The following is a 26,713-nucleotide window of genomic DNA, read 5'->3' on the forward strand; positions in this document are numbered from 1 at the left end:
GATTCCAGCTTGTCTCACGACTTTATGCGCATGCAGTCCAAAAAGCTGGAATCTGCACTACTTTTGCGTGAAACCGGTGCGTGAACCAGTCACGGTACCTCACCGTGAAACGGCAGGAGGAGCGCGCGAGGCCCGGGACGTCGAGCGGGTTTTTCCCCTCCTCATTCAAACAGCGTGCAGGGCGGAGCTACAGAGAGAGAGAGAGAGAGAGAGAGAGAGAGAGAGGGAGACTCAGAGGAGTCACCGCGAGCTTGGAGCCTGGCTGTAGACGGAGCCCTCGCTGTTTACCGATGCGCGCGCCGCCACGCCGCACAGAGTGACCTCGCGCGCACAGTGGACGCGGATCCCCGGAATTCCAGCGCACGTGAACTCTGCTGTTGTCTCGGGAGACTCGCGAACATCTGTAACCTCTGAAACAAAGAAGACGCGCGTGCGTCTGTGTGTGTGTGTGTGTGGGAAACAGGGAGAGAGAGAGAGAGAGAGAGAGGAGACTGCGAGCTGGAAGTTGAGCCTCTGAAATGGAGTGAGGATTTACCAGCTGTAATTCCAGCCCTGAGACTGAAGTCCGCCTGCTCTCCTGGCACTAACCAGGACCATGGATAACTTTTTTACAGAGGTAAGCTTGTTGGGAAATATGATTAATACATTTGCATCATACAGAAGCTGTTGTGGCACGCTGGGACAAGAACACAAGCATGATCATTTTATTGCGAAAGAACAAAGATCCTTGCTTCGTTTCCTTCTTTTCTTTCTTCCTTTCCCTCCTTCATCCTTCATTACGTCCTTGTCTCATTTATTCCTCAGAGACACAGTGTGTGTGTGTGTGCGTGTGTAGGTGTGTGTGTGTGTGTGTGTGTGTGGGAGCCGGTTGCCGGTTTGACCGGGGTTAAAGAGTTTGGAGAGCTTCCCGGAGGAATTCTCTGGCATTTCCTTACCTTTTCTCCCGTTTCCTCTCTCCGTCCAGTCGCTATTATTAGAAGTAAATCTCCATCTGAATCCAAAAGCAGCCCGAGTCATGATGTAAACCACCCGATTTTCCTCCCCACATCTCACCTCCTGCCATCTCACCTCCTGCCATCTCACCTCCTGCCACCTCAGCCACCAGTGCATCACATGAGCACAGGAGAAGATGGCAATGAACTTGAGTCTGTAAGGAGGACTTGGGGTTCCAGCAGAACATCAGTTAGATGCACAATTAGATAGTAAAAATGTGAGATTGATTAATTAATACAAAAAAAGTTAAACTAACACTTAACTAATACAGCGTAATATGTTATTGTTTATTTTTTTTAACATATATTTGATTATTTATGTATTTCATCAGTTAAATTCACTATTCACTATTAATTTATTATATGCCTTGGTGCATACCATGAAATATTTAAATCTGTCAACATCCTCAATTAAAACCAGTGGGTGGAAACTAACACCGGATTGGATCAATTAGACCGCAGTTGCAACTAATTGATAGATTTACTAAAGCTGGAGTCAGCATACCAAACAGTTTAAAACAAGAAAAAGCAGAAGAATAGTAATATTAATAATAATAAATATAGCTGGAAACAGCGATTACCGGAGTCCAAGCACTCCTCTGCAAGCAGCGCCTCTAGCGGATAATTTATGTAAGGTTATAGAAAATACTAGAGGGTAGCTAAACGGATACATTTATCATACTGACTTTCAACTTGACTTGCAGTTACAGCAAAACAGCTATTTGGTTGTTATTGCGCCGCCTACTGTGATACCTGTGTTAGAATTGGTGGGATACCTCAAAGTCATGTACCGTACATGTGTGTGAAATTTGTTATGAATAAGCAGAATCTTTGAGGAGATATGGCCTTTCTACCTGTTTGTAGTTATATGCGGGCATATTTTTTATTAGTTTCATAGTTTCATGTCTCTACGACTTACGGTTTGGTCTGCACAAATCATTTCAGGAAAAAGCGAAGAAGTATAATGATAAGTAGAAGATTTGCTTTAAAGCTGTAGTGTATGGATTTTTGTTCAAATATATTAAAAAAATTAGAATTTATTGGGTCAGGGGATAAAAACGGCATTTTATAATTTGATGTTCCTGAGCTGCTGTGAGTCGCCCTGACAATCCGGTAAGAGTAATCCCCAGGCAGCGCTGTTTCAGGGAAACTGACAGGAAATTTGTACATATACAGTATTTCATAGACCAGCTCAGATATGTCAAAATGTCATCAGGCAACTTCAGGCATGAAAGATGTCTGATTAGACAGTGACTGCAGGAGCTGGCTGCCAATCAGGGGAAAAAGAGAGTGATAGAGCATGTCAGTGTAAACAAAGTAAATGAGAGTGAGAGAATGAAAGTGAGGAAGAAGGTTTCAGGAATGATGGAGTTTTAGTTTTTTCTTGCTGAACAGGTAAAAACAGGTAGAGGCCACTGCCTAAGAGATAAATGGGGCCATGCGTAAGGCTCAACATGGCGGCTGTGTTACATAAGTCCCACCTCTCAGTAAAAAAGAGCCAATTGCCTTGTGGGCCTGTCATATTCTTACACTGACATTCTTACATTGACATATATGCAGATATAGTGTGCTTTGCTCCATTAGTTACAGAGAAACACATATGCACAATAGCTGGAGCACCCTGAGAAATATATGTGGGTGAGCGTGTGTGTGGGGGGGGGTGGTATTTGAGCCGAAGACCACAAATTATTATGCCATTTTGTCTGATTTTAACAGAAATGTCATCTTGTTGATCTGTTACTAGTGTACAAGTCTATCCCTGTTTGAGTTGATAGGAGCCTGGTCTTCTATATCTGACTGAAAATATCTGCCCAGGATTGCCAACATGGCGGCCAAGACAGACTGTACCACAAGGCCTTTGTTGTAGCCCAGTTGAGAAATGATTGCGCTAAAGAACTTATGATAAGCAGCCAGTGACTAATGGGTGATGTTGGTCAATTTCTTCGTACACTATTTTAGGTAATATATGGCTGAGAGTGGGTAATTTGTGCCATCTGCTGATCTGATCTACGTCTTCTTAAACTCTGCTGAGGGTTCTAGCTTGCATGTTAACATTATCAGGTTCATACCAAACAATTTTGACAGGCTAGAGACCAAATACACAGAGTAGATAATAAAATACACAATTCACTAGATGCTATAGCTTAGGTCTCTACACTCTAGTTAAGCTAGATACCATAGCTAGAGTTTGCAGGCTAGCTGCATCTGTGCAGACTCTTTGGGAAAGCCCCTACATTCAGCCTGTGCTCTGTGAGATTAAAGCAAGCCAGCCCTGTTCCCTTGTACTTTAGTTAGCTAGTTAAAGTTGGTGAATAGCTCATTCTACAGGATACGTGCTGTTTATGATCATCCAGAATGAGCACAGTTACATTCAGTGGCACACAGTAAGAGCTAACCTCCTCACCCTAGCTAAAGGACAAGCTCTTTTTGAGAGGTTTTCCTCATTCATCCTCTACTCAGGAACTGTGACAGTCAAATCAATAAAGTTATTTTACTCCCGTAACATATTTATATATTCTTTTCTGTGATACTGAGTCTGTGTGTAGGAGAAGGATGAGGTACAGCCCACATTATGACATGTTCAAAAATGTCAAAATCTTACATCCTTTAGCTTTAAATGTCTTTGTCTTCTTAATTTTGTCTTAAGGTTATATAATTCATCCTTCAATCTGTCCTGCCTGTGGAATACTATTTTGACTACTAGCCTATTTAATGTGATTTTGAATGTAGCCATTTATTCCACTATTAGTGTAGTTAGATGGCTTAACCTCCAACTCTCTTGCTATAGTGTTAATGATCAGTGAATATAAGGGTGTGCCGTAGTGATGCCAACACCAGGAGAGTTCCTCTGAGTCACCTGTGAGCTAGTCATTACACAGCTGTTTTTTTTTTTTTTAACCTTTCGGGTTTGACGAAAACGTGACGTGTTTAAAACCATTTCTCAATCCCTTCAGGTACCACGTAGCTATGACTAGTGTCTCTCACCTAGACCTGGAATGTCGCCAAAAATGAAGTTAAAAGCCCAATTTTGGTTCGCTTGTTCTTTGATGAGCAGTGAAATGGCTCCTGTGCAGCCAGGCTTTGCTTGCTAGTGTCAAATATCATCTGGCTGCTGCCTATCTGCTAAACACAAAAGGGCCTTTAGAGTCTTTAAGTGAAAGGGCAAGGCATGCGGAAGCCAGTTACTCACAGGCATGTGCATTTATAATATGTGAATGAGAATTGTGTAGGGTAGCGGTTCTCAGAGTGGTGTCCAGAAACCCCCAGGGGTCTGTAAAAAGGTAATAAATTGTACCTTTCTGAGTACAAACACTTGTCACTGTGGTTATCCCCTAAAGGGTATGTGTTTCTGGTTCGCTCCTTTCTCCTTTCTCCTTTCTCAAAAGGTGAAGTGTGCATTTAAAACTAATTTTGTTGCATGCTGTTGTACATTTAAGAGCATATTCATGTTATTTGACATGTACCTACACATTACCTTTTGTTTTGACGGTGCATCTTATTCTTATTCTTTTAATAACATGACAGTAGAGATCGCTATTAACTACAATAGTTAAAAGTGATACTGTTATTTTAGTTATAATCCTAACGGACTGCTCTCAGGAAATTAATGGTTTTTAAATTATGCCAGAATCTCTAATGTGTTTCTTAAAGGAAGACATTTATTTATAAATCTAGAACTACGCATGGGATGTGTTGGTGAAATGTTCTTGAATAAAAAGTTCTAATGGTGAGTATTTGAAGAGCTGGATTATAGGTTACTAATATTAGTAATCTGTACTGTAATCAGGGAGTCCTTAATGTTTTTTTGTCCTTAATGTCAGTCCCTAACTGCAAGAGTTTTGAGAACTTCTGGTGTATGGAATATGAAGAAAGAGAGCAAGGTATTAGGATTTCCAATGAGAGGAAGAATGTTACTTTGGACATCACTGAATTCTCCAGCAATAATCTCACTGTCAAATCATAACAAATGTAAATTGCTGATTGCTTTAGCGTCCTATTCCTGGCTGAACACCTCCATAATTATTAAAAACAAAGCCCAGCTCCACGCCCAGCAGGTGTGCTCGCCGGGAGTTCTACTGGTTTAGCTGTATTTCTGTTTGTGCTTGTGCAGCTCCATGTAAGCACCTGCATTTTTTAAAATTTGCCCTTTGTGTGTGTGTGTGTGTGTGTGTGTCTAATAGAGCTGACTCAACACAGTCTGTGTGTTTCTCCAGACGTTAAGGGCGATTCCTGCTGTCCTTTAACTGTCATGGCACAGTTACCTGCAGGCGTCCAATCAGCATGCAAGATTAGTTTGACTGACAGCTGCGATCAAGTGAAATAAAAACATCTTAAACACATATGTCTCGAGCAAATCCAAATTTGATTTAAGTCTGGGGTTTTTTCCTTTGAGATCTTTGAGCTTATCGTTTACTAAAAAGGTGGAGGTGTGCAATAATTGAACCGCAGCACTAAACTTGCTTTCTGTTTGAAATATCTTGTGCTTTGTAGAGATGTGTTTGAGTTTTAGGAATGTATAGTTGTGCAGTATTTAAATTAGTATTCAAAGCAAGCACCATGTGTGTTTGGTAGAACAAAAGGAGAAAACCAACGTAAAACACATACTTGTATCACAGTGCAGATGAATGCTCGAGTCAGTAGGTGTGCATCATTTTTCTGTAACAGCAGCTCTGACAGTAGGTCCAGCTGTTAACAGTAATGCTAGCTTGCATATTAATGCACTAGTTCTAATATGATATCATTCCTATATTAACAGCTCATAGACAGGAACAGGATCCGCATAATCTAAGCCTAATAATTAATGGATTTAAAAACTGTGTTGTTTAACAAAGAAAAACATTTAATTGTTGATGTAAAGCTTTCTGTCAGGAGATGTATGGAAGGAGTCCCAAGTGTCAGCACTTTGTAACAGCGAGTAACTAGCTGTTTTTTTTCTCACATTAACTCAGTCATGAGTGAGCGACTATTTATACTGTAGCTGCTGTAACGTAAGCGTTAACAGGAACTGACCTGTCCTTATGTAACTATAAATGGAGGTATAAAGCAGGGTTTGTCCTTCATTAATGAAGTAAAAATTGTAACCATTGGCAGATCACTGTGGTATTAAGCGGAATAACACACTGCAGTCCATGCTGTTATATGAAAATAATCCACTTTTCTTACATAGTAGATATTGTATCATTAGTTGTTGAGATTAAGGTTAGGGTTAGGCATACAATAATTTAGCAACGATAGTACACAAGTCAACAGAATTACCCCACAAAGATAGTAATACAAGACTAGTGTGTGTGTGAGTGAGCATATGTCTAATCCTGCAGCTCAGCAGACAGATAATGAGTGTCACTGTGGCAGTGTGCCACTTAGACTTTGTGTGTGTGTGTTATGTACGTGTGCTTGACCCAGCAAGAGCTAGTGTGTGAATTGGTCAATGAACATCGTGTGTATTTGCCTGGATGTTGTAACAAGCGATGTTGTAGTGCTGTAATACAGTTGTCATGATAGAGAGTGTTGGCCAGAGCGACTCTCTCTAAAGCTACAAGTCAGCGGAAAACAGAAACACATTCATTCTTTTCCATCATTTTTCTTCTCTCTCACTTCAACTCTCCCACCCTTTCTCTCACTTCCTGCAGAGCTGCTGTTAACATTCCAAGAGTCTCTGAAACTGCTGTTTGGCCCCGACACACACACACACACACACACACACACACACAGACTGAGGGAGTAAAGGGTTTAGTTCCTATAATACCTGCTGTACCCCATACTCAGCCATGAAACATAATCCCTCTTGTTATCCTTCCATGCTTGGTGAGCAAAGTAAAACACACACACACACACACACACACACACACACACATACACAGTAATCACATCTATGACCCAGTCCTATTTTCTCTGCCCTTTCTAATCTTTTTAGCTTTAGGATACGTGCACACACACCCACACACACACACATACACACACACATGTGTGTGTACATGTGTACACACCCTAACTGTCATTAGGTTACAACTAAGAGCTCAGAAACTAATGAAATTATCAATCATTTAGGAGAGAAAGGGGAAAAGATGGAGAGGAGCTGTGGTCATTACTCTGACACACTGGCCATATCTTATGTGTGACATATATTTCTTTGCTTGCTCTGATAAATTAATAGCTGAGTTATAGCTGTAGTTGATCTTCTTAAGTGATTATATCGAGGATAGTTATAGTAATGAATGTTGTGGCCTGTGATTATTTGGACCAAACCCAGCCCGTGGTCCTGAAGCTGCTGCAACACAGAACTCTAAACCTCAGTCATCACTGTAGTGTTCAAATATAGAAATAATTAAAACACTCATGAGCATGCCATTTCAAACTGATAAATGTCTATACAGAATAATAGATGATGATTTTCAACAAATGAAATTGCCTAATTTGCATAAAGTGACTTAGTCAGGTGTTGGGCCACCACAAGCCTCCCGAACAGGTTCAGTGTGTGCCTTGGCATAGAGTTCTACGAGACTCGTGAACTGTAATGGAGGCATGAATCTTTCACATGATTCTCCCACAGTCAGGGTAATGATGGTAATGCTGTCAGTCCAATACTGGTTTCAGTTGGGTTGGGATCTGGTGACGGTGAAAGCCATAGCATAAGATTTACATCATCCCGGGGTCATCCTGGAAGAGATGACTCCCACCAGGCCAGAAGTGTTTCATCATAGGATAAAGCTGAACAGTCAGAAGAACTGATCAGTCAAGTGGGGACAAGTGACAGACATCAGCCATGCCAGCAAAATGTCCTCCACCGTATAACAGAGCACCGTTTTTGAGTTTTCACTGTCAATTTATTTAACAGTAGCCAAACCTGTCAACATATAGTACTGTGCAAAAGTGTTAGGGACCCTATTTTTTTTAGTACAAACTTTGTTACAGATTTTTATTTTATGACTTCTATTCAATTCAATTCAATTTTATTTGTATAGCGCTTTTAACAATGGACATTGTCACAAAGCAGCTTTACAGAAATAAATGGATTCACAAAAATATATTGTAAATGTAAATGTAAATTCTACATTATTGATTCAGTACAAAAACATTTTAGATTTCCAAACATTAGTTTTCCAACACAAAATTAAATGTTACAGGAAAATGTTTGTATGTCAGTAAATAAAGCAGCATATGACATAAGAGACACTTTTCAGACAAAAAAAACACATAATGAAGGCTGCTGGGTTTTGCTGCAAAATAAGAAGCGAGTGTGACAGTCAAAGTCTCCAGAAGAACTGTGACTGCGTCTGCAAGACACTCAGTAACACTTACAGCTCATTTCCTTATAAAACTGCACACACTGCACCTGAGACTACTATTTTTTTTTTAAAGCGAAGGATCATCACATCAAATGTTGACTTTGTTTCATTTATTACTGTTTACTGCTCGTTATAGTATTTTTTTTAATGTAGAAACATTTAGTTTCATTATTTTTGAAGGCCTCTTTGCTCTACAGCATTTCTTTGCATGTGCCTAAGACTTTTGCACAGTACTGTACACTAACTAACTAGTTTATTATGCAGGTTCTGTGGCATTCTGGGTACCATGTTATCCTCAGATCTGTTACCTAATTGGCCCAAAACTGTGACATAATTTTTTTACAGAGCAAGTCTCTGAATGAAGTCAAAGGCAAAGAGTAGTTTAAGGTTACAATCCATAAACTAGTTTTTTTTCTGTTTCTTTTTTGCTTAGGTACATAAGGGAACTTCAAATGTAAACATGTGGTCTGCCTTTACTCTGTCAAAAGACAGCTTGCACACACACACACACACACACACACACACACACACACACACACGCATCAGGCTGCCATAGCTAGGTTGAAACAGATCTTTCAACAATGGCCTGTCTCCCAGCTGACAACCGCTTTCCCTAACACACACACACACACACACAGGTCCACCTCCACACACGACACTCCAAAAAGTAGGACAGTTAGCCATGGCCTGACAAGTTTGTGCAAGAGGACAAAGAAAAAATGTGTGTGTGTGTGTGTGTGTGTGTGGAGGAGAGAGGATGCTAAGGGTTACAGTCATAAGGTTTAGATGTGTGTTGGTTTAGATGCGGTTTTGTTCAACCATGTTTACATCTACAGTAAACGTGTATAATGAAAAAAGTGTGTGTCTGTTCACACTCGTCAAAGTCAACTAAAATTAGCCAGAACGGTTTATTTAATGAGAAGTAAAATAAGCAATGACTAAACTTACAAAGTAAACAAATGATCTATCACTGTAGAGACGTGTCATGTGGTCACCATATGTGACTCCAGTGTGCTATTGAAAACCAAATCGTGTAAATAAAATAGCTGTTAGTTTCAGTTTCCCAGATGAAACAGCACTAATGAGATATTTTATGGATTTATTTGTGTGACCTTTGAGGTAGAGGAGGTAGATCAGTGTCAAATACATGCAGGCTGTAGTTCAAACAGACAGGACACCCTTATAAACACTTCTGTCGTATATACACACACATACACACACACACACACACACAAGAGTGAAAAGAGAGAGAGGTCACAGAGTGTGTGAGAGACAAACTCTGGCTTTTAAAGCATGCAGGAATCTTCTCTTATTAATATCCTGTTTTTCTGTCGACTTTAACGATATCTGATCCCTCTCTTCCTGCCTAAAAACAAGACAAGAGTGATTGAGAGAGAGAGAGAGAGAGAGAGAAACAGAGAGAGAGAGAAGGAGATTTGGGGTATAGAGACAGAGAGCTTCTATTTGATTCAGCAACCTTTTCAGCAAACACACAAACTTCTCACACATTATGGATCATGTGTTATTAATTCATGAGAAAGGATGGCTTCAGGGATTACACACACACACACACACACACACACACAAACACACAGAGAGAGAGAGGTAAAATAATATATTTGTTTTAATATGGATGTGTGTTTGTAAGATTTTGCATGTTAGTCTCTATATTTTGGGGTTGTGTGTGTGTGTGTGTGTGTGTGTGTGTGTGTGTGGCACTGAACATGCTCACTAAGCAGTGAAGAGATTACAAAGTAGCTCTGGCTTGTTTCATCCCTAAAGCCTCTACAACATGGCTGGCCTCTTTACCCGAATATTATTTTAACAGGTCAGGAGCGGAACACAATACCTCAGTCTCAAACACACACACACACACACACACACACACATTGATCTTCAAAGGAATATATTTTTCAAAGGGATATTACAATCTTTTTTTGTGAACATGAAAAGTACTTTTCTCTGTTCACTCAGGAAGAGTTTGTTGATGTTTTAGTTGGCGTTGATGATCTGTTTGATTGTGTGTGTGTGTGTGTGTGTGCTCGCTCTTCTCTTTTAGATGAAGAGGTAGATGAGAGGATTTTCTCCCATCTCTTCCTGCTGATTCTTGCTGAAACGTGATTGTTCAATGGGATAGTTTTGCTCACTGTTCGATTGTTAGTGCACTTTGCTCTGACAGAACCGTTCTTCCCTGGAATGTCTCTGCCAGCCAATCAAACACCACTAAAACAGGAAGTTTACTTTTGACACACTCGAATGAATCATATGCACCAAGCAAGTTAATTACGTTCAAGGATTTCTCTCTCGCACACCAACACACAACCACACATCAGAACGGCATGAGGTTACTTTCAGCCTAAATTTAGTATATCTCTGGAATTCTGGGTCTCTAATTCAATCCCACATTACTGACACACACACACGCTGTTCCCTCAGGAAGAGTGTACGTATGTTTTAGTTGCTGATCTGTTGGCGTGTGTATTTGTGTGTGCTGTTTAACTTGGAGAAGTAGATGTCAGGATGTTTTTATATTTCTTCCTGTTGCTTGTGTTTTACTTGCTGAAAGACGTGACTTCCTGAAAAAAAGTCCCAAAAAAACACATCAGAGAGAACAATTCTCATTAAAAAAAACGTAATCCTGTGATACTGAGTATCTGAAGCTGTTTTTAAACTGTACTAATCACTGGTAATGACAATAAAGAATTTTTTTCTGTGAATTACAGATAGTTGAATAAACTTCCTGTAATTTTCCCAGGATGTAGTTAATGATTTTTCTGCATTTTTCTGATGACACATGCAGTACATTGGGAAAGTGTAGCTCTAAGGCATATATGTGCTTTTGTGTATGCATGTATGCGTGTGTGTGAGAGAGAGAGGGAGGGAGGGAGAGAGAGAGAGAGAGAGAAACTGGTTTCACAGTTCCGGTATTTGTTTAGAGACAAGCATTAGAAAGTAAAGCTGTTTAACGGTAGACAAATGTTACACACACACACACACACACACACACAGTATCTTAAATTGGTTTCAATTAATGCCTGCCTTATGTGCACTTGGAAGATTAAAAGCGACATTCACTAGATGGCACGTCAGAGCCAAAACATCTCTCTCTGATTTCATGCACAGTGATGTTAAACTGACCATCTCTCTCTCTTTAAAAACTTTCCTCCATGGTTGTGATTGTTGTTAACGAAAACTCAGATCTTATACAACTAAAAGTGTTACTCCCTGTAACCAGTACAGTCTGACACAAAAATAGGTTTCATCTAGAGCCCTGAACAGTTCTTTTGTTTGTCCTACTTGGGAAACCTTTAAAACTTCTGTGTAAACCCTACAGCAGGGCTTTTTCCATATACAGAATTTTCTGAGAAGGACTTCTTTTAAAATCTAGAAGAATTAATCGTCCTAAGAAGCCTTCTAGATCTCTTTTTTGAAGAGTGATGCAATTAGTCATTTTGACAGAGACAGAGTGGGACGGCTTGGATTTTACCGTTTCTTCTGAAACAGTGAAGAAGAAGACACTTGTAGAGACGGAAAATATGCACACACTGAGCAGTAAGGACACACACACACAAGTTGTTGAGAATGTGACTTTTTTGTATTAACACAAGTAGAGTGTTATGAATGACAGACCACATGAACAGAAAGTGCATGCATAATTCTTAATAAACCCCTTTATTACAGACGAGTAGTGTGTGTGTGTGTGTGTGTGTGTGTGTGTGTATACACTGCCAGGCAAAACCTTTTTATATATCTTGAATATATAGGAAAAAATATTAAAGAAGCATTTCAATAAAGATCTAGATCTCTGTTTAATAACTATTTGATAACTAAATGAGACGCTGCATGAGCACTTAACTAAAGGCAGATAAACCAGGTACATCTATACACAGTTACATCTATAGAAAAAACTAATCCATGGTGTTTATATAATTATATAATTGGAATACAAATAATATTTGTAGATATAGATTGTGTCCAGTAAAATAAAGTCAGAACCTGTTTTTTAATTAATTCACACTTATTTCTTACTACAGTTTTCCAGTGTATAGTGTATGTAAGTGTGTATGAGTCCAGTGCTTAAAGCTTAACCACAGTGCAGTACAGTGCAGTGTATACCTGTAGGGCACTCTGTCTTTGCTGGGAGTTCCGTGTTAAGGCACTTTTTCACTTCCCTTGTTCAAAGAGTTATGATAAGAAACCTATGATAAACAAAAGATTAACCACACTCACTTAATGCACTTTGTAGTTCTATATTCCTTTTTAATTATCCATGGTTATAATAAATTTCTTCCTTTGGACATATTTTAATAGCAAGGAGGGTGGAAATAAAACTACAGTAGCCTTGGGTTTGTGGGAACTACTTTTTTTTTTCAATGGTTTGTTTATTGTGTCCACAAACCAAGCGTCCCAAAAGTGTCCCACTTGCTCGAGAGCAACTACGATGAGTAAATGATGTTTTGGTTCAACAGACGCATTCTGTTTAGGATTCCTGATAGTAATTTTTGTGTAGTGCTATTGAAGCTCAGATTGGATGGTGTGTGTGTGTATGTGTGTGTATGTGTGTGTGTGTGTGTGTGTGTGGCAGCTGATTGGCTGGAACGGCAGTTCTGTCAGAGCAAAGTGCACCAACGAAGAAAACTCAAGCACCCTAGTGGAGAGAGTGATTGAGGAAGTGAGAGTTTGAAACGTAATGCTCAGAGTTGATGTTTCCATTACTAGCTCAAACAGCAGACAGCAGTAGCACGTGAAGCCGAAGTGGCTCATGGCCAGGAGGGCTGCAACACTACAGACGTTCTTGTTTACTCACTTCTAACGCTGCCACATCAACACAAGCGGCTGATAATTAGCTAATCAGGATCGGGTGTGTTACTTCAGGGAAAAACACAGCACTATCCAGATGTTTTTTGTGGTCCAGCACTGAAACAATGTTAATTAAACACTTCATCCTCCTATTTTACATGTAAAAGCTTCTTTTACCAAAGTGACCAGCAGATGGTTACTTGCGTGTCCTAATCCTCTGAGCTAGCTTTAGGTAGCTGTTTTAAATACAGCCTATATATTTAGAGAAGCAGACTAATATTGATGATGGCCTTAACAAGAAATAACAACATGACAGCAGCAGCTTAAGTTAAAAATGAAGAAGAATCTAGTTTTCTAGATTCTACTTCTCACCCAAAGTAACTGATAATCTGATAATATAACTACTAGGTCCTGATGTGAGCTGTAAGTATTTTTGTTCATATTAACCCACTTTAGTCATTCACCCTGGATTGCCAGGTGAATAATGTACTGTAATCTCTTCCATAATATGAAATAACACTGATCCAATACATTTGCTCATTTGGCTGATGCAGGATACAGCAGAGCTGAAGGTTAAGGGTCTTGCTCAAGGTCCCAACCATGGCAATTTGGTGATGCTGATCTGTAACTCAAAGCCTTAACCACCGAGCCACCACAACTAGCTCAACTAGCTGGCAATGATTTAATGCAATCTTTTAATGGAGTGAATTGTGGTAGAAGTGGGTGAATCAATGGGAGCCAATTGGGCTAGTTATGGTGGCTCAGTGGTTAAGGCTTTGAGTTACAGATCACCAAATTGCCATGGCTGGGTCCTTCAGCAAGACCCTTAACCTTCAGCCCAGTTGTATCCTGTATCATCCCCCACACCAGCCTCCCCCACACACACACACTCCACCTCCTAGTACACCCTAGGGCTGTGATTGGACAGTGATTGTATTTCAGTGTAGCATGACTTCCACGTGCCAATGAACATGAAATGCAGTGGAACGGGAAATTACGTTCACTTCTGACATGAAGTCCCCCTTATCTTCTTATGTATTTATATTTTCTAATGCACAGCTGTAGAGGACCTGAGCCTCACTACAAGAATTTCAGTGTACAGCTGTCCCTGACATTTTGTGCACATGACAAATAAACTTGGAACGTGAACTTGAACCTGAGCATTTCATGCTAATAAAAGCTACTGCTGATTGATTATTATTAAAGAGTGATTTTTTTGATGAAGCGACATAAGAGGAATGCAAATAACGTTTTGCTTTTCAGTGTCATGAATGAAATTCTATACAGTTTGTGAACATTTTTTCAACGAGGCGAGGGATTTTCGTTCTGGCATGGAATCTCCTCAATTGCCTTGCGACCACTTTCCATAGGCTTACGTGCAAAATGTGCACTGGCTGGTGAGAAGAAATGCCTAGTGTAAAAGCAGCCAAACAAAAGACCCATATTTTCACATTCCAAAGCTGTCTGAAACAAAACATTGCTTATCAGTAGCTGGTATCTTGTGGCGCAAATGTTACACACTTAATAGAAATATTCCTAATGTTATAGCTTTCTTGCTAGTTTGGGAAATCACTTGTAGTTACCCAGAATTCAGGCATTTTCTAATGTGTAATTTATGTGATATTAAAAAAACGCATTGTACTACATTTATGATGAAACAATTTATTGAACTTTAATGTTTTATTTTTACCTACACTATAACACCTGGCATGAGAAAATATAGTTTGTTAGTTCAGTTTTTTTTTAAAGTTTTGTTTATAAGGCCAAAATGCATTATAGTCACCCAAAGAACAATTTCATAGTTTTTCTCTTTTTTTTTTGCTATATCGAATACAAATTTGCTTGACATGACACTTCCATAAAAAAGTCATTAGACATCATAAATAAACTAAGAAAAGCTATACTTTTGCCCCATCAAGAAATCCAGATTGTATAAATACACAAACTGAAAATACCTGAATCCCACATGCATTTACTCTTCCCTGGGTGACGTGTAATGTTTCATATACTCTCCTTTGCATGGCCTGAATTTGCATTTTAAACCCATTGATTCAAATATTTCATGACACAGGAACATTGCCTGTTATGTTATTAACTGAAAATCTGATACTAACTCAGATTTTGTTTTTGATTTTAAAGTTTAGTATGACTTTAACTCCTTTTGAAGAGTATAACTTCTCTAAATTGCTCCACTATTTGTTATTATATTCAACAGCTTTCTCAATTTTGAGTAATGTGTTGTTGGATCTCGTGTCTGAGCTGGTTGTAAGGTTTGTGACTGCACACTCCAAAAAGAAGTCAACTGAGAAACTGCGTTTTGGTGAAATGGAGGAAGAGACCAGACGAGTATGAGGCTGAAAGGATTTCCAAATTTCACATCTAATGTAGAATAGAAGTTGAATCTTTTCACACCCTTTTGGCACTACTGACACAGTCTACGCCATGTGAGGAAGGATTTGAACACACACATTGTCAGGCTTTGTTGTTGGGGAGGCAGTGCGCATGGCCAGGGGCACAGCTGTCGTGTAGCAGACCAGGCTAATCATTCAGCGCAGCTGTGTGTGTGTGTGTGTGTGTGTGTGTGTGTGTGTGTGAAGCAGCAGAACACAGTAGGTTGTCTGTGTGAAAGAGAGGGAACATGGAGACAAACAAATTGGAAGAGACACAAAGACTCATTGCTACGGTTACTTTTCAAAATGAGCAAATTTTCATTTGGGAAAACTCTCATATTTTACTCCATTTGGTCCGATCATTACAAAGAGGCGTTCCTATCCCACTTCTGGACAATAATGTATTAACACCTGATCCAGCTTTCACACTTGTGAGAGCTAATCAGTTAAATAAGATGCTGTGGGTCCAGGATGTAGTTTTCATTTGATGTTTAAAAGAAAACAACCAAGCTTACAATGAGCATTTCTTTAACTGCTTGAAGTGGTTCTGCTATTGTGTGTGTGTGTGTGTGTGTGTGTTGAGACGTGGCAGAGGAAAATGGGGTTAAAGTTCATTGCTGTGTCTTGCACAGTGGGCTTCAGAACCAGTCATGCCTGTCCAAATCACCATGTGTTTATCCCATCAGCAGACACATTAATGGGAAAAGTGTGTGTGTGTGTGTGTGTGTGTCTGTGAGCATGTTTTATATTTGGTGATTTTGAACTTGTGGGGTCCCCACAAGGAGAACTGTTTTTTTTTTTTCAGCTCTTATTTAAAAGAAATAATAATAAAAGAGTCTAATTGTTTCCTTTTGATTACTGAAAGTAAGGTTAGCATTACACTTTAGATGTAGCATAGCATCAATTAGCTGCATTAATATTTATGTCAGTGAATAGTCCTCACAACAATAGTGTGTGTGTGTGTGTGTGTGTGTGCGTGTATATTCCTTGTGCAAAGACATATGCTGCTTTTGACTTACCTCATGAGTAGTAATTAACATTTTCAACCTCGGCACATTTAACAAAAATATGGACGCCTCCGTTATCAACAAGCTAGCGAGCTAACTATGATGAGTGATGTATATATTCCTTTTCAAACAGCAGACCGTATATTCAGTGTTAGTGATTTAACAAGTGAATATAAGTCTCTATGTTGAATGATGTAAAGCAAATACTTGTATATACAGCATAACTCACTTAAAGATAAGACGTGCTACTTTGTTTGTTTGTGTGTGATTCTGTCCATGTTGATTGGCGTCACTGGTTTCATATAAACTAGCAAAGAATTTAAAGTAAATCCCATTGTGCTGTATGTGATTTGTAAAGGGGCCCGAATACTCAATGTCTTGTAGTATAAAAACTATTGTGAAAATGAGCTTGTTCTGTGAGGGTTTTTATACTACATTGAGTAAAAACACTGAATAAAAAAATGTGAAATCTGTAACTTGTGAAGCTTCTTCAGTTCAGCGACGACAAAAACTGATTGCACATACTGTTCAAAAGTGAGAGATTACGAGAGATCGGTATTCAGTGACCAATGACTGCAATCAGTATGAATTTCAGTGAAGTTACACAGTCAGCCTTGAAGTGTGTTTTGTATTAATCTGATGCAACTAACTTAAAATGACAAGTGAATAGACGCTGGAACCTTCTTCAGCATGTTTCTTTCTGGATTGAGCAGGCAGCTAGCTAACAAATTTGCCAGAGTAGTCTCAGGTTACAACTAAGTAAACAGCTGGTTAATGAGCAGGGGCCATGTTTCAGGTCAGAACATGCAACATGTGAGTCAACTAAAAAACATTAATAAACACTAGGGCTGTGTTTATAGATATGAAAGAATAATGGGTGATCTCAGGGAAAACAGGCTCTTAGTGGGAGAGGCAGAGGAAGGTAAAATAGATAGAGCTAATATTCACAGAAGATCACCCACAGAAGATCGAAATAAATCATTAAAAATGGATTTCAGAGACACTCATGAAAAATACAACAATGCCTGAAAATGATATCTATACAATAGTCATTTCTTTGTAAGTTTTATATTAAATAAAAGTGTGTGTGTGTGTGTGTGTTTTGCAGGGTTCTCGTGTGTGGCTCTGGGAGGAGGATCAGTATTGGGCCAGCACCGTGGACTCCTGCTCAGGAGGCATTGTGGTTTTCCGCACCGACTATGGACAGGTAAAGCCATTCGTGTGTGCCTGGTGTGTGTGTGTGTGTGTGTGTGTGTGTGTATGAAAGAGAGTAATTATTCAGAAGACAGTAGCATAACATCTGCTCTATAGACTTCAGAGAAGAGGCTCACCTGACGGTTGGTCATGGTCTCATTTTACACACACACACAAACACACGCACGCACACACACCTATACACACACACACACACACACACAGCCGCCTAGGTGTAGCAGGTCAGTTATTACCATGAAGGTTGTCAGAGTTTATAAATGTATTAAAGGATAAAATGGGATTTAATAATAATTTGAGTTCAAGAGGAACTCAAACACATTAGAAATCTCACTAACGCTGCGTTCGTTCACCTCATAACTGTCCTAAAACTACTCACCCATCAACAACATACAGATTAACTTTTAGTATTTTACTGTCCATAAATATCTTATTTACCTTACAATAGATCATTTGTTTTTAATTAAAAACACACATTTTAAAGCATTTTATGGGTTTCAGTTGCTATTATGGATATAGGAACCATATATTCTATTTGATTAGCTCTACCATGTGTGTATTTCAACTTTCATGTAAAGGGTCAAAATTGACCCATATTCACTGTATGGCCAAAAGTTGAACCCCTGACCATCACACCCATGTGTGCTTTCTGAGCATCCCATTCCAGATTTAATCTCCTTTTGTTGTTATAATAACCTCCACTCTTCTGGGAAGGCTTTCCACTAGATTTTGGAGCGTAACCATTGTGTCCATTCAGCCACAAACCTTTAGCGAGATCAGACGTAGTTGGCGTTCCAGTTCATCCCAAATTTGTTCAGTGGGGTTGAGGTCAGGGCTCTGTGCAGGACACTCGTGTTTTTCCACACCAACTTTGGCTCTTCTTGGAGCTCGCTTTGTGCACAGGGGCATTGTCATGATGGAACAGGTTTTTGACCTCCATACTAGGAGATTCTAGACAATTGTGTGCTTCCAACTTTGTGGCAACCGTTTGGGGAAGAACCACATGACATTCTACTCAGACAAGGACCAACCATTCTATTTGGACATTTTTTGCCATGAATATATCCCTTGTAGTATTTTGCTGCGCATCAGTTTCCTCATCAGAGGATAATTCCTCGTGCTCTGTATTGATTTCGCAATTGTCCTCTGTTTCAGATGCCTCTTCCTCTATTTCACTGTCAGCACAGCATCTTCTAAATCATGGCCATCTTCTTGCACAAGGATATTCTGGATTTCATAGACTGCAAAGCTCTTTTTAGCTATTGTATTGACAGCAGATTAAAATCTGCAGAGAGAAATCTTGGAACTGTCCTGCACAGGACCCTTATATCAGTTTCACCCCTCCCCTGCCAGGTCTAGGTTATGCTTTCCTGGGAGAAATATTTAATTCCTGTGGACACTATGTCTGTGTTTGTGTGTGTGTGTGTGTGTGTGTTTACGTGTACTTGCATGGAAGGCAAGCAACAATTTTGTTCTGCCATGAGACACATACATATACACACAATCACAATACTCAGGGACTGCTCAGGTTATTGCAGTCCTAATCTCACCCTATTAATTGCAATATGTTTGTTTTGGACCCATTATATAAAGGTTTTATGGGTTTAATGGATTGGTTCAGATGGAAAACTTTCTGGAAATGAGCCAGCTAGCCACTAAGGTGAGATCATAGAGGAAGCAGAGGGGGCAAGAATAATTGAGAACAGATGAAACAGGAAGTGAAGAAAGTAGGGTTGAGAGATTCAATTTAGATATCTTTTTATCTTTTCTTCACTGTGATTTGAATTTATTTGATATTAACCTATCTTTATTTCTCTTTTAAATACTCTTTAAAAAGAGAGCTTACTTTCTTACATACACATTCATACATACACACGTGTTTGTCTTACTATCCTTGTGAGAGCCTTCCACTGACGTATTTAATAATGCAGCTAATTTAATGCTATACCTACATCTACATCTAACTCCTGTCGTTTTCCTCATAGCGACCAGCCACATGTCCCAACAATGTTACAACTGTAAGATATTCCTCTACTAAGATATATAAACATGCCCCCCCCCCCCCCCACACACACACACACACACACACACACACACACACACACACACACACACACAGACACACACACACACACACACACACACACACAGAGGGTTAATGTTTAATTTTTTCTGCATTTCCTTTACTCTTTTGTCTAGCTGTTACATGGGTGTGTGTAACTCTAGAGTAAGTTCAAACAAAAAATGTGGGAAATTAGAGAAACAGCTGCCACTTCAATAAACCTACACAGTAACAGCAATAAATTACACACACACTCACACAATCACACATACATGCACATGGACACACTAGCACCAGGTTTCCCTGCCCACAAAGGGTACTAAATGTAACACATGGTCTGTCTTTACTGTGTAAAAAAGAGCCCTCTCTCTCTCTCTCTCTCTCTCTCTCTCTCTCTCTCACACACACACACACACACACATGCACATGGACACACTAACACCAGGTTTCCCTGTCCAAAAAGGGTATTAAAATGTAACACATGGTCTGTCTTTACTGTGTAAAAAAGAGCTCGAGCTTAAACTCTCTCTCACACACACACACACCCGCACACACACACACACACACACAAAGTTAATGTGTAATGGGTTCTGTGTTTCCTCCATGCTGTAGTTATACATGTGTGTTCAAACAAATAATGAGAAAAACAGCTGCCACTTACCCAGGCACTTCCACTGGACCTACGCAGCAATAAATTACAATCACACATACTTACAATACACACACATGTGCACACACACGTATACATACACACACACGTATACACACACACACACACTAAGCTTCCTCCCATCGCTCTCTCTCACTCTGGTTGGAATATTTCTGGTTCTTAGTATATTTTCCATGACTGGCCAAACCATAATCATTGTGTTGGAGTAAAGCACTCCCTATTTTACACACACACACACACACACACACACACATTTTTAACACAGACACTCATACTGTGTTCTTAAAGTTTGTCTGTGTCTGTGTGTGTGTTTAGGTGTACACCTATAAGCAGAATGCTTTGAGCAGGCAGAGAGTGTATGAGATGCACAGTAGCAGTGTGTGTGGTGTGGAGGACATGGCAGCGCTGCAGGACCTCCATGAGGGAGCTATCCTACACAACCTGCACCTGAGATACACACAGCGCAGTATATACGTGAGTATACACACATATACAGTACGCACACACACACACACACACACACACATGCACACACACAGATCTTAACTACACTAAATGCAATATATAATAATGTACCTACTCACAAACGCACACATACACACTGCAAAGGAACATGCAGAGACACACACTCCTCTGGGATAAAGACACAGTGGCAGGACATCTGTTATATAACTCACATCACCATCAGACTGAACAGAAGAGGCATGAGTGTGTTTCATCAACAATTTTGTCTCTTTGTACCTTTGAATAGCACTGATCTGCAGGTGTGTGTGTGTGTGTGTGTGTGTGTCTGTCTGTCTGAGGAGGAGTTCTTATATAACTAGATCAGTAAGTGAACCTCCAGGCCATTTATTGTAATATTGAAAGTGCACACATAATCCTGGCCATTCACTGCATATTGTAGCATTTCCCCTGCATGTAACACACCTTACTCATCTCATCATCACTGGTGTGTTAGAGCAAGACTGGTGAAACACTGATCTAGATACAGTGGATATTAAAAAAAAAAAAGTCTACACACCCCTGTTAAAGTTGCAGAGATAACTCAAAATAAATTATGTCAGATCTTTTCCACCTTTAATATGATAAAAAAAAATAGAATGTTTTAGGAGGAAAAACAATAGTCTGGTTGCACAAGTGTGCACACCCTTTTATAATGGGGCATGTGACTGTGCTCAGAACGAACCAATCCCATTCAAACTCATGTTCAAATGTCATTATCATACACCTGTCATCAATGAAGTGATTCTGATTAACCCACAAATAAAGAGCTTCTGTGGATTTTCTTGACATTTTCTTGGTTTTATTAAACATTAAAGGAGTTGCAGGAATATCTGGCAAGTATTGGTCTCTCCCTGCATGTGACAGCAAACTCTTGTATTTGTCACATGTCTTGGCTACAGGGTAGGGTGGCTAGACGGAACAAAAAAAACATCCAAGCCCACCGACACCACCCCACTGCATGTGGCAAAAAGTGTTATGGTCTGAGGAGAGGTAGAACTTTCTGAGAGTAATTCCTAAAGACACGTTTGGTGCAAGAACAAGACAGCTTATCACCCAAAGAACACCATACCCCTGGTGAAGCATGGTGGTGGCAGCATCATACTATGGGGCTGCTTTTCTGGGGCTTAAGACAGAGGGAATCATGGATAGCTCTAGTTACCAATCTATTTTGAGACAAAACCTGCAGGCCTCTTTTAGACAGCTAAATATGAAGAAAATTTTTACCTTCCAGCACAATAATGACCCAAATCCAGCTCAACAATGGAATGGCTTCAGAGGAAGAAAAAGAAGTTTTAATGGCCCAGTCAGAGCCCAGATCTAAATCCTATCAAAAACATGTGGAATGACTTGAACAGGGCTGTGCAAAAGAGATCCCCTCACAATTTGATAGATCTGGAGCATTTTTGCAAGAAAGCGTAAAATAAAATAGCCAAATAAAAATAGGCTAATTTGGTAGACCTTTACAGGGGGGCATGGTGACCATGTTCCTCCAGGGTTGTGGGTTTGATTCCCACCTCCGCCCATGCCGAGTTTGCATGTTCTCCCTGTGCTTCAGGGGTTTCTTCAGGGTACTCTGGTTTCCTCCCCCAAAGACATGCGGTGTAGTCCAAAGACATGCGGTGTAGGCTGATTGGCATCTCTAAAAATGTCTATAGTGAGTGAATGGGAATGTGTGTGATTGTGCCCTGCAATAGGTTGGCACCCCATCCAGGGTGTCCCCCACCTTGTGCCCCATGTCCCCTGGGATAAGCTCCCCGCGACCCTGTGTAGGATAAACAGTACAGAAAATGGATGGATGGTAAACTTTCACCCAAAAAGACTGAGTGCTGTATTATAAGCAAAAGATCCTTTAATAAAGTATTAGTTAAGGGACGTACACACTTGTGCATCCAGGTTATTGTAAATATTTTTCTTTTTTTCCTAAAACGTTTCTATTTGTTTTTCACTTGAATTTTGTTGGTTGCTATATCACATTAAAGGTGGGGAAAAATCTACAGGATTTATCGTGGTTTAATTTTTTATATCACAAAAACTGATTTTTTTTAACAGGGGTATGTAGACTTTTTATATCCACTGTATTTCATAATCTGGTTTGGTCCAAAGCTTTTGAGAGTGGTGGGGAACAATACAAATACAATATTTATTAGATTAGATGTTTTACATGTGAGACATTCATCTTACATTACTGTTCAGACAGGCTAAGAGTTCCACACATACAGTGTGTTTGTAATGTTGCAGTACTTTGCATGGGATAAGCAATCTCTGTATAAACTACAGATTTGGTTGGGACTAAAATCCCAGAGATAAACCGGTAATAATTACACCACTGAATATAAAGTTAATCCAATCTAAATACAGCTACAGAGATCTTTTGTAGAATAAACCTTTAATGAAGGCAGATGAAGGCCTTTTAGGGCGGGTGTGCACTGTGTAATATCAGCACAACTTGTGAGCTCCCAAATGGTTTTACCAGCTGGGACCAAAATTTGTTGATGCTTGTAATGTTGCTGCTCACTGAGTCGGAGCTATATTTTGTTCCAATAAGAGTGACTTACAGGCTGCCTATAATCTTTTTATATGTAATTTAGAATGGCAGAGTCATTTAACTCACAAATCCGGAAGAGGTCTGTGTTTATGATTGTGCACGTGTGGTTATATGATTTCATGAAAAAAAATAAGACTTTATTTTAAAAGGTTCAATAAAATCTTGTGGGATTATGGCAGGAGAACTGAAAACTATCATGATCAGGGCCTCAGAGAATAAATATTAGATAATTTATATGACCAGGATAAATGTTTTTCCACATGCTACAATGCATGATTTAGATTTTAACAAACAGGTAGCCAAATGGCTACAACTCTCCAAACTATATAATCCTACACTAAATTATATGTTGTACAGGTTAACATGCAGTCCCCTCTGAAAGTATTGGAACAGCAAGGCTGATTCTTTTGTTTTTGTGATACATTGAAGACATTGGGTTTGAGATCAAAAGATGAGACGATAGATCAGAATTTCAGCTTTAATTTCCTGATATTTACATCTAGATGTGTTAAACAACTTAGAACATGGCAAATTTTGGTGAGCAAAAGTATAGGAACAGATAAAAGTAGTTTAAAGTAAATAACATGTAATATTTGGTTGCATATCCGTTGCTTGCAGTAACTGCATCAGGCTGTTGACCCACTGACATTAGCCATGTCCAATAATCGTAAACCACAAAAAAAAAAACTTTTTTTATTATTAGGACCTTCTGTGGGCATGGCTTAAGTGTAACGGTTTTATTAGTTGAAAACCTGGTGCTTTAATATAGAATTCAAATATTTTGATACAGTTGCAAGTGTGTGTGTGAAATATCAAGGATTTTACAATGGCTTTGAACACAGGCTCAGTCAGATGTTAGAACCAAATCAGATTTTAGAACCAAAACTGTCTGTTTTTATAACAGAACTTACGTTCAACTGGTGCAGCTGGCTAACTCGTACATTAGCCTTTAACCTGCTTGCCTTCCTGTCTGGACACAGGATTAACTGGATTTTGTCTAGACAATTACCTCTAATTAGTTGTATCACAGAGTTGTAGTGATCGGCAATAATGTGTATTCCATGGTGTGCATCAGTGGGATTTCTCACCAAGGAAAAATGAGTGACTGTCTGAAATACAGGAAAACACATTTTTGGTAGGTGTTTTATTTCGAGAATTATTGCGTCCAAAGGATTAGTCTGATCATCATGTGTACGCAAGTGAGAGTGAATACAGTTCTCTGCTATTTATGGTCTCATGCTCTTTGTTATCCAGCCAAGAGTAATAGAGGAGGGGGAGAGAAATGAGACAGAAAAGTACGACTGCATGTAACAGAGAAAGTGGAATGTGGTTTGCTTGAGTGTGGTTTCTTCTATATTTGTGTGTGTGTGTGAGAGAGAGAGAAAGAGAGAGAGTGTGTGTGTGTGAGAGAGAGAGAGAGAGAGAGAGAGAGAGATAGAGTGTGTGTGTGTGTGACTTCGTGTTTTATGAGTCAGTATGATGTTTTAGCAAGTATGCAGTTACACTTGGGCCAGTAAAGAGTTTCCACATTGGAAACAGGTTTTCAGTGGACTAAAATGCTAACACACAGCTCCTGTTGCAGGTTTCCCCGTATCAATCATTCACACTGCTGATGCTGGGCAACGCTTTTTAAAATGCCTGATGTTGTTTCCACCTCCATTTAAAGTGTACTTTGTTACACAAAATGTTATATGATGTACCATGTAGCAAGGTCAAAGGTCAATAGGACCATGTGAGAAATAAATAAGAACATTTCTGTGTGTGATGAGCTTATTAGGATAGAAGCTAAACACATTTATGTTTAAACTTTTTGTTAATTTACATTTTAAATTCTGACCACAGTTGATTTCTAACAAATAAAAGGTCATTAAGGCAAATCTATTCAGTATGAAGTGGGATAAGTTTTGTTTTTTATACACTCCCAGTCAAAAGTTTGGACACATCTGCTCCTAGAAGAGTTTTCTTCATTTTTCATTTGATTTTTCTTCATTCTTATTTTTTTCATTTTCTACTATTTTAGAATAAGAACGAAGACATTGATTGACACTAATAACAAACAGAATTATTCAGTGACAAAGAAAAACTACTTTACAGTTTAAATTGTTAACAATATTCCTAAGCTTTACACATTCTCGCCATTTTCTCAACCGGCTTCATAAAGAGCTTTACTCAGGAAACTTTTCTTAAAGCTCCTTGGTGCATCTTTTCAATTATAAATGAAAACTATTCCTTTGGAAAAACAAATTAAATTAAATCAAAACTACTTCTTAAACTATATTTCGATTCAGAAATAAAATGCACACTCACTTCACCATTTACATTTGTCTTAAAGACTAATTTTAACCACAAGATTTTATTAAAATGTCTTTATGACAATGAAAACTATATATTCAATCTAGTGTGTCCAAACCTTTGACTCATAGTGCATATGTTTGAGTGATTAACACTTGAATTTATTAGAATCTTTATCAATTTTACTTTGAATTAAAAGAAATCATCCAAAATAACATTTTTCAAACATGTTTATCAGTGTATTACTACATTTTTTTTTAAATAGTTGTTTTTTTTGTTGTTGTTTTTTCCTTATATAACAGTGAAATGTGTTCAATGTTAATGTGGGTCTTTTGCATCCTCCTACACGTCTGTGTCAAACTGCTAGACAAGCTTTTACTTAATTAACCCGCTCCATGTTTCCTAGCAACATCTGCATGAAAGATCAAACCTTCTACAGGTAGTGCACGGACCTAACACACCTACTGGATATGAGCTGTTTGTTCACACAGACAGAATAACGAACAAAAGAAAATCCTGGGGTTTTTTTCAGGAGTTTTAGAAATTCTGGTCAATAATGTAAGCTTTACGAAAGGAAATTCATAGAAAAAAGAGGACATCTATTCATCCTAATACATTACATACTTTTGCTATCTGGGAGACCCCAGTAATTTACTACATTCATTAACCAAACAGCTAGGGCCAGGATGGTTTCTCGCATTATACACTTAACTTCAGAAATATTGGCACGCTTTGTATTATATAAACTAAACAATACTCAGAATAATTCTAAATTTCCGGTCAAGTAATTAGATGAGCTACTTATCTTTTTTCTAACACAAAATACTTCCCATCATTGCTACGTTTTTAAATAATAGTATTTTGTCTTAAACCTCTGTGGCAAATTAACGCCACGCCTAAAGAATATTTAAATAGCAAATTGTTGCAATGTGTCATTTTAGGTTAAGAAACGT

General features: G+C 39.0%; 1 protein-coding gene across 1 annotated transcript in view; it reads left to right on the forward strand.

The window, feature by feature from the left end:
* Positions 1–239: 239 nt before the first annotated feature.
* Positions 240–26,713, forward strand: part of myo10 (myosin X) — a 64,536-nt gene continuing 38,062 nt past the window's right edge. Inside the window, exons 1-3 of the mRNA XM_026941173.3 lie at positions 240–616; positions 17,584–17,682; positions 20,735–20,893. Coding sequence (XP_026796974.3) covers positions 596–616; positions 17,584–17,682; positions 20,735–20,893 — 279 coding nt within the window. The 5' untranslated portion in view covers positions 240–595. The remainder of the gene's footprint in view (positions 617–17,583; positions 17,683–20,734; positions 20,894–26,713) is intronic.

The sequence above is a fragment of the Pangasianodon hypophthalmus genome, chromosome 21 (assembly GCF_027358585.1).
Source record: "Pangasianodon hypophthalmus isolate fPanHyp1 chromosome 21, fPanHyp1.pri, whole genome shotgun sequence".
NCBI classification, from domain to species: domain Eukaryota; kingdom Metazoa; phylum Chordata; class Actinopteri; order Siluriformes; family Pangasiidae; genus Pangasianodon; species Pangasianodon hypophthalmus.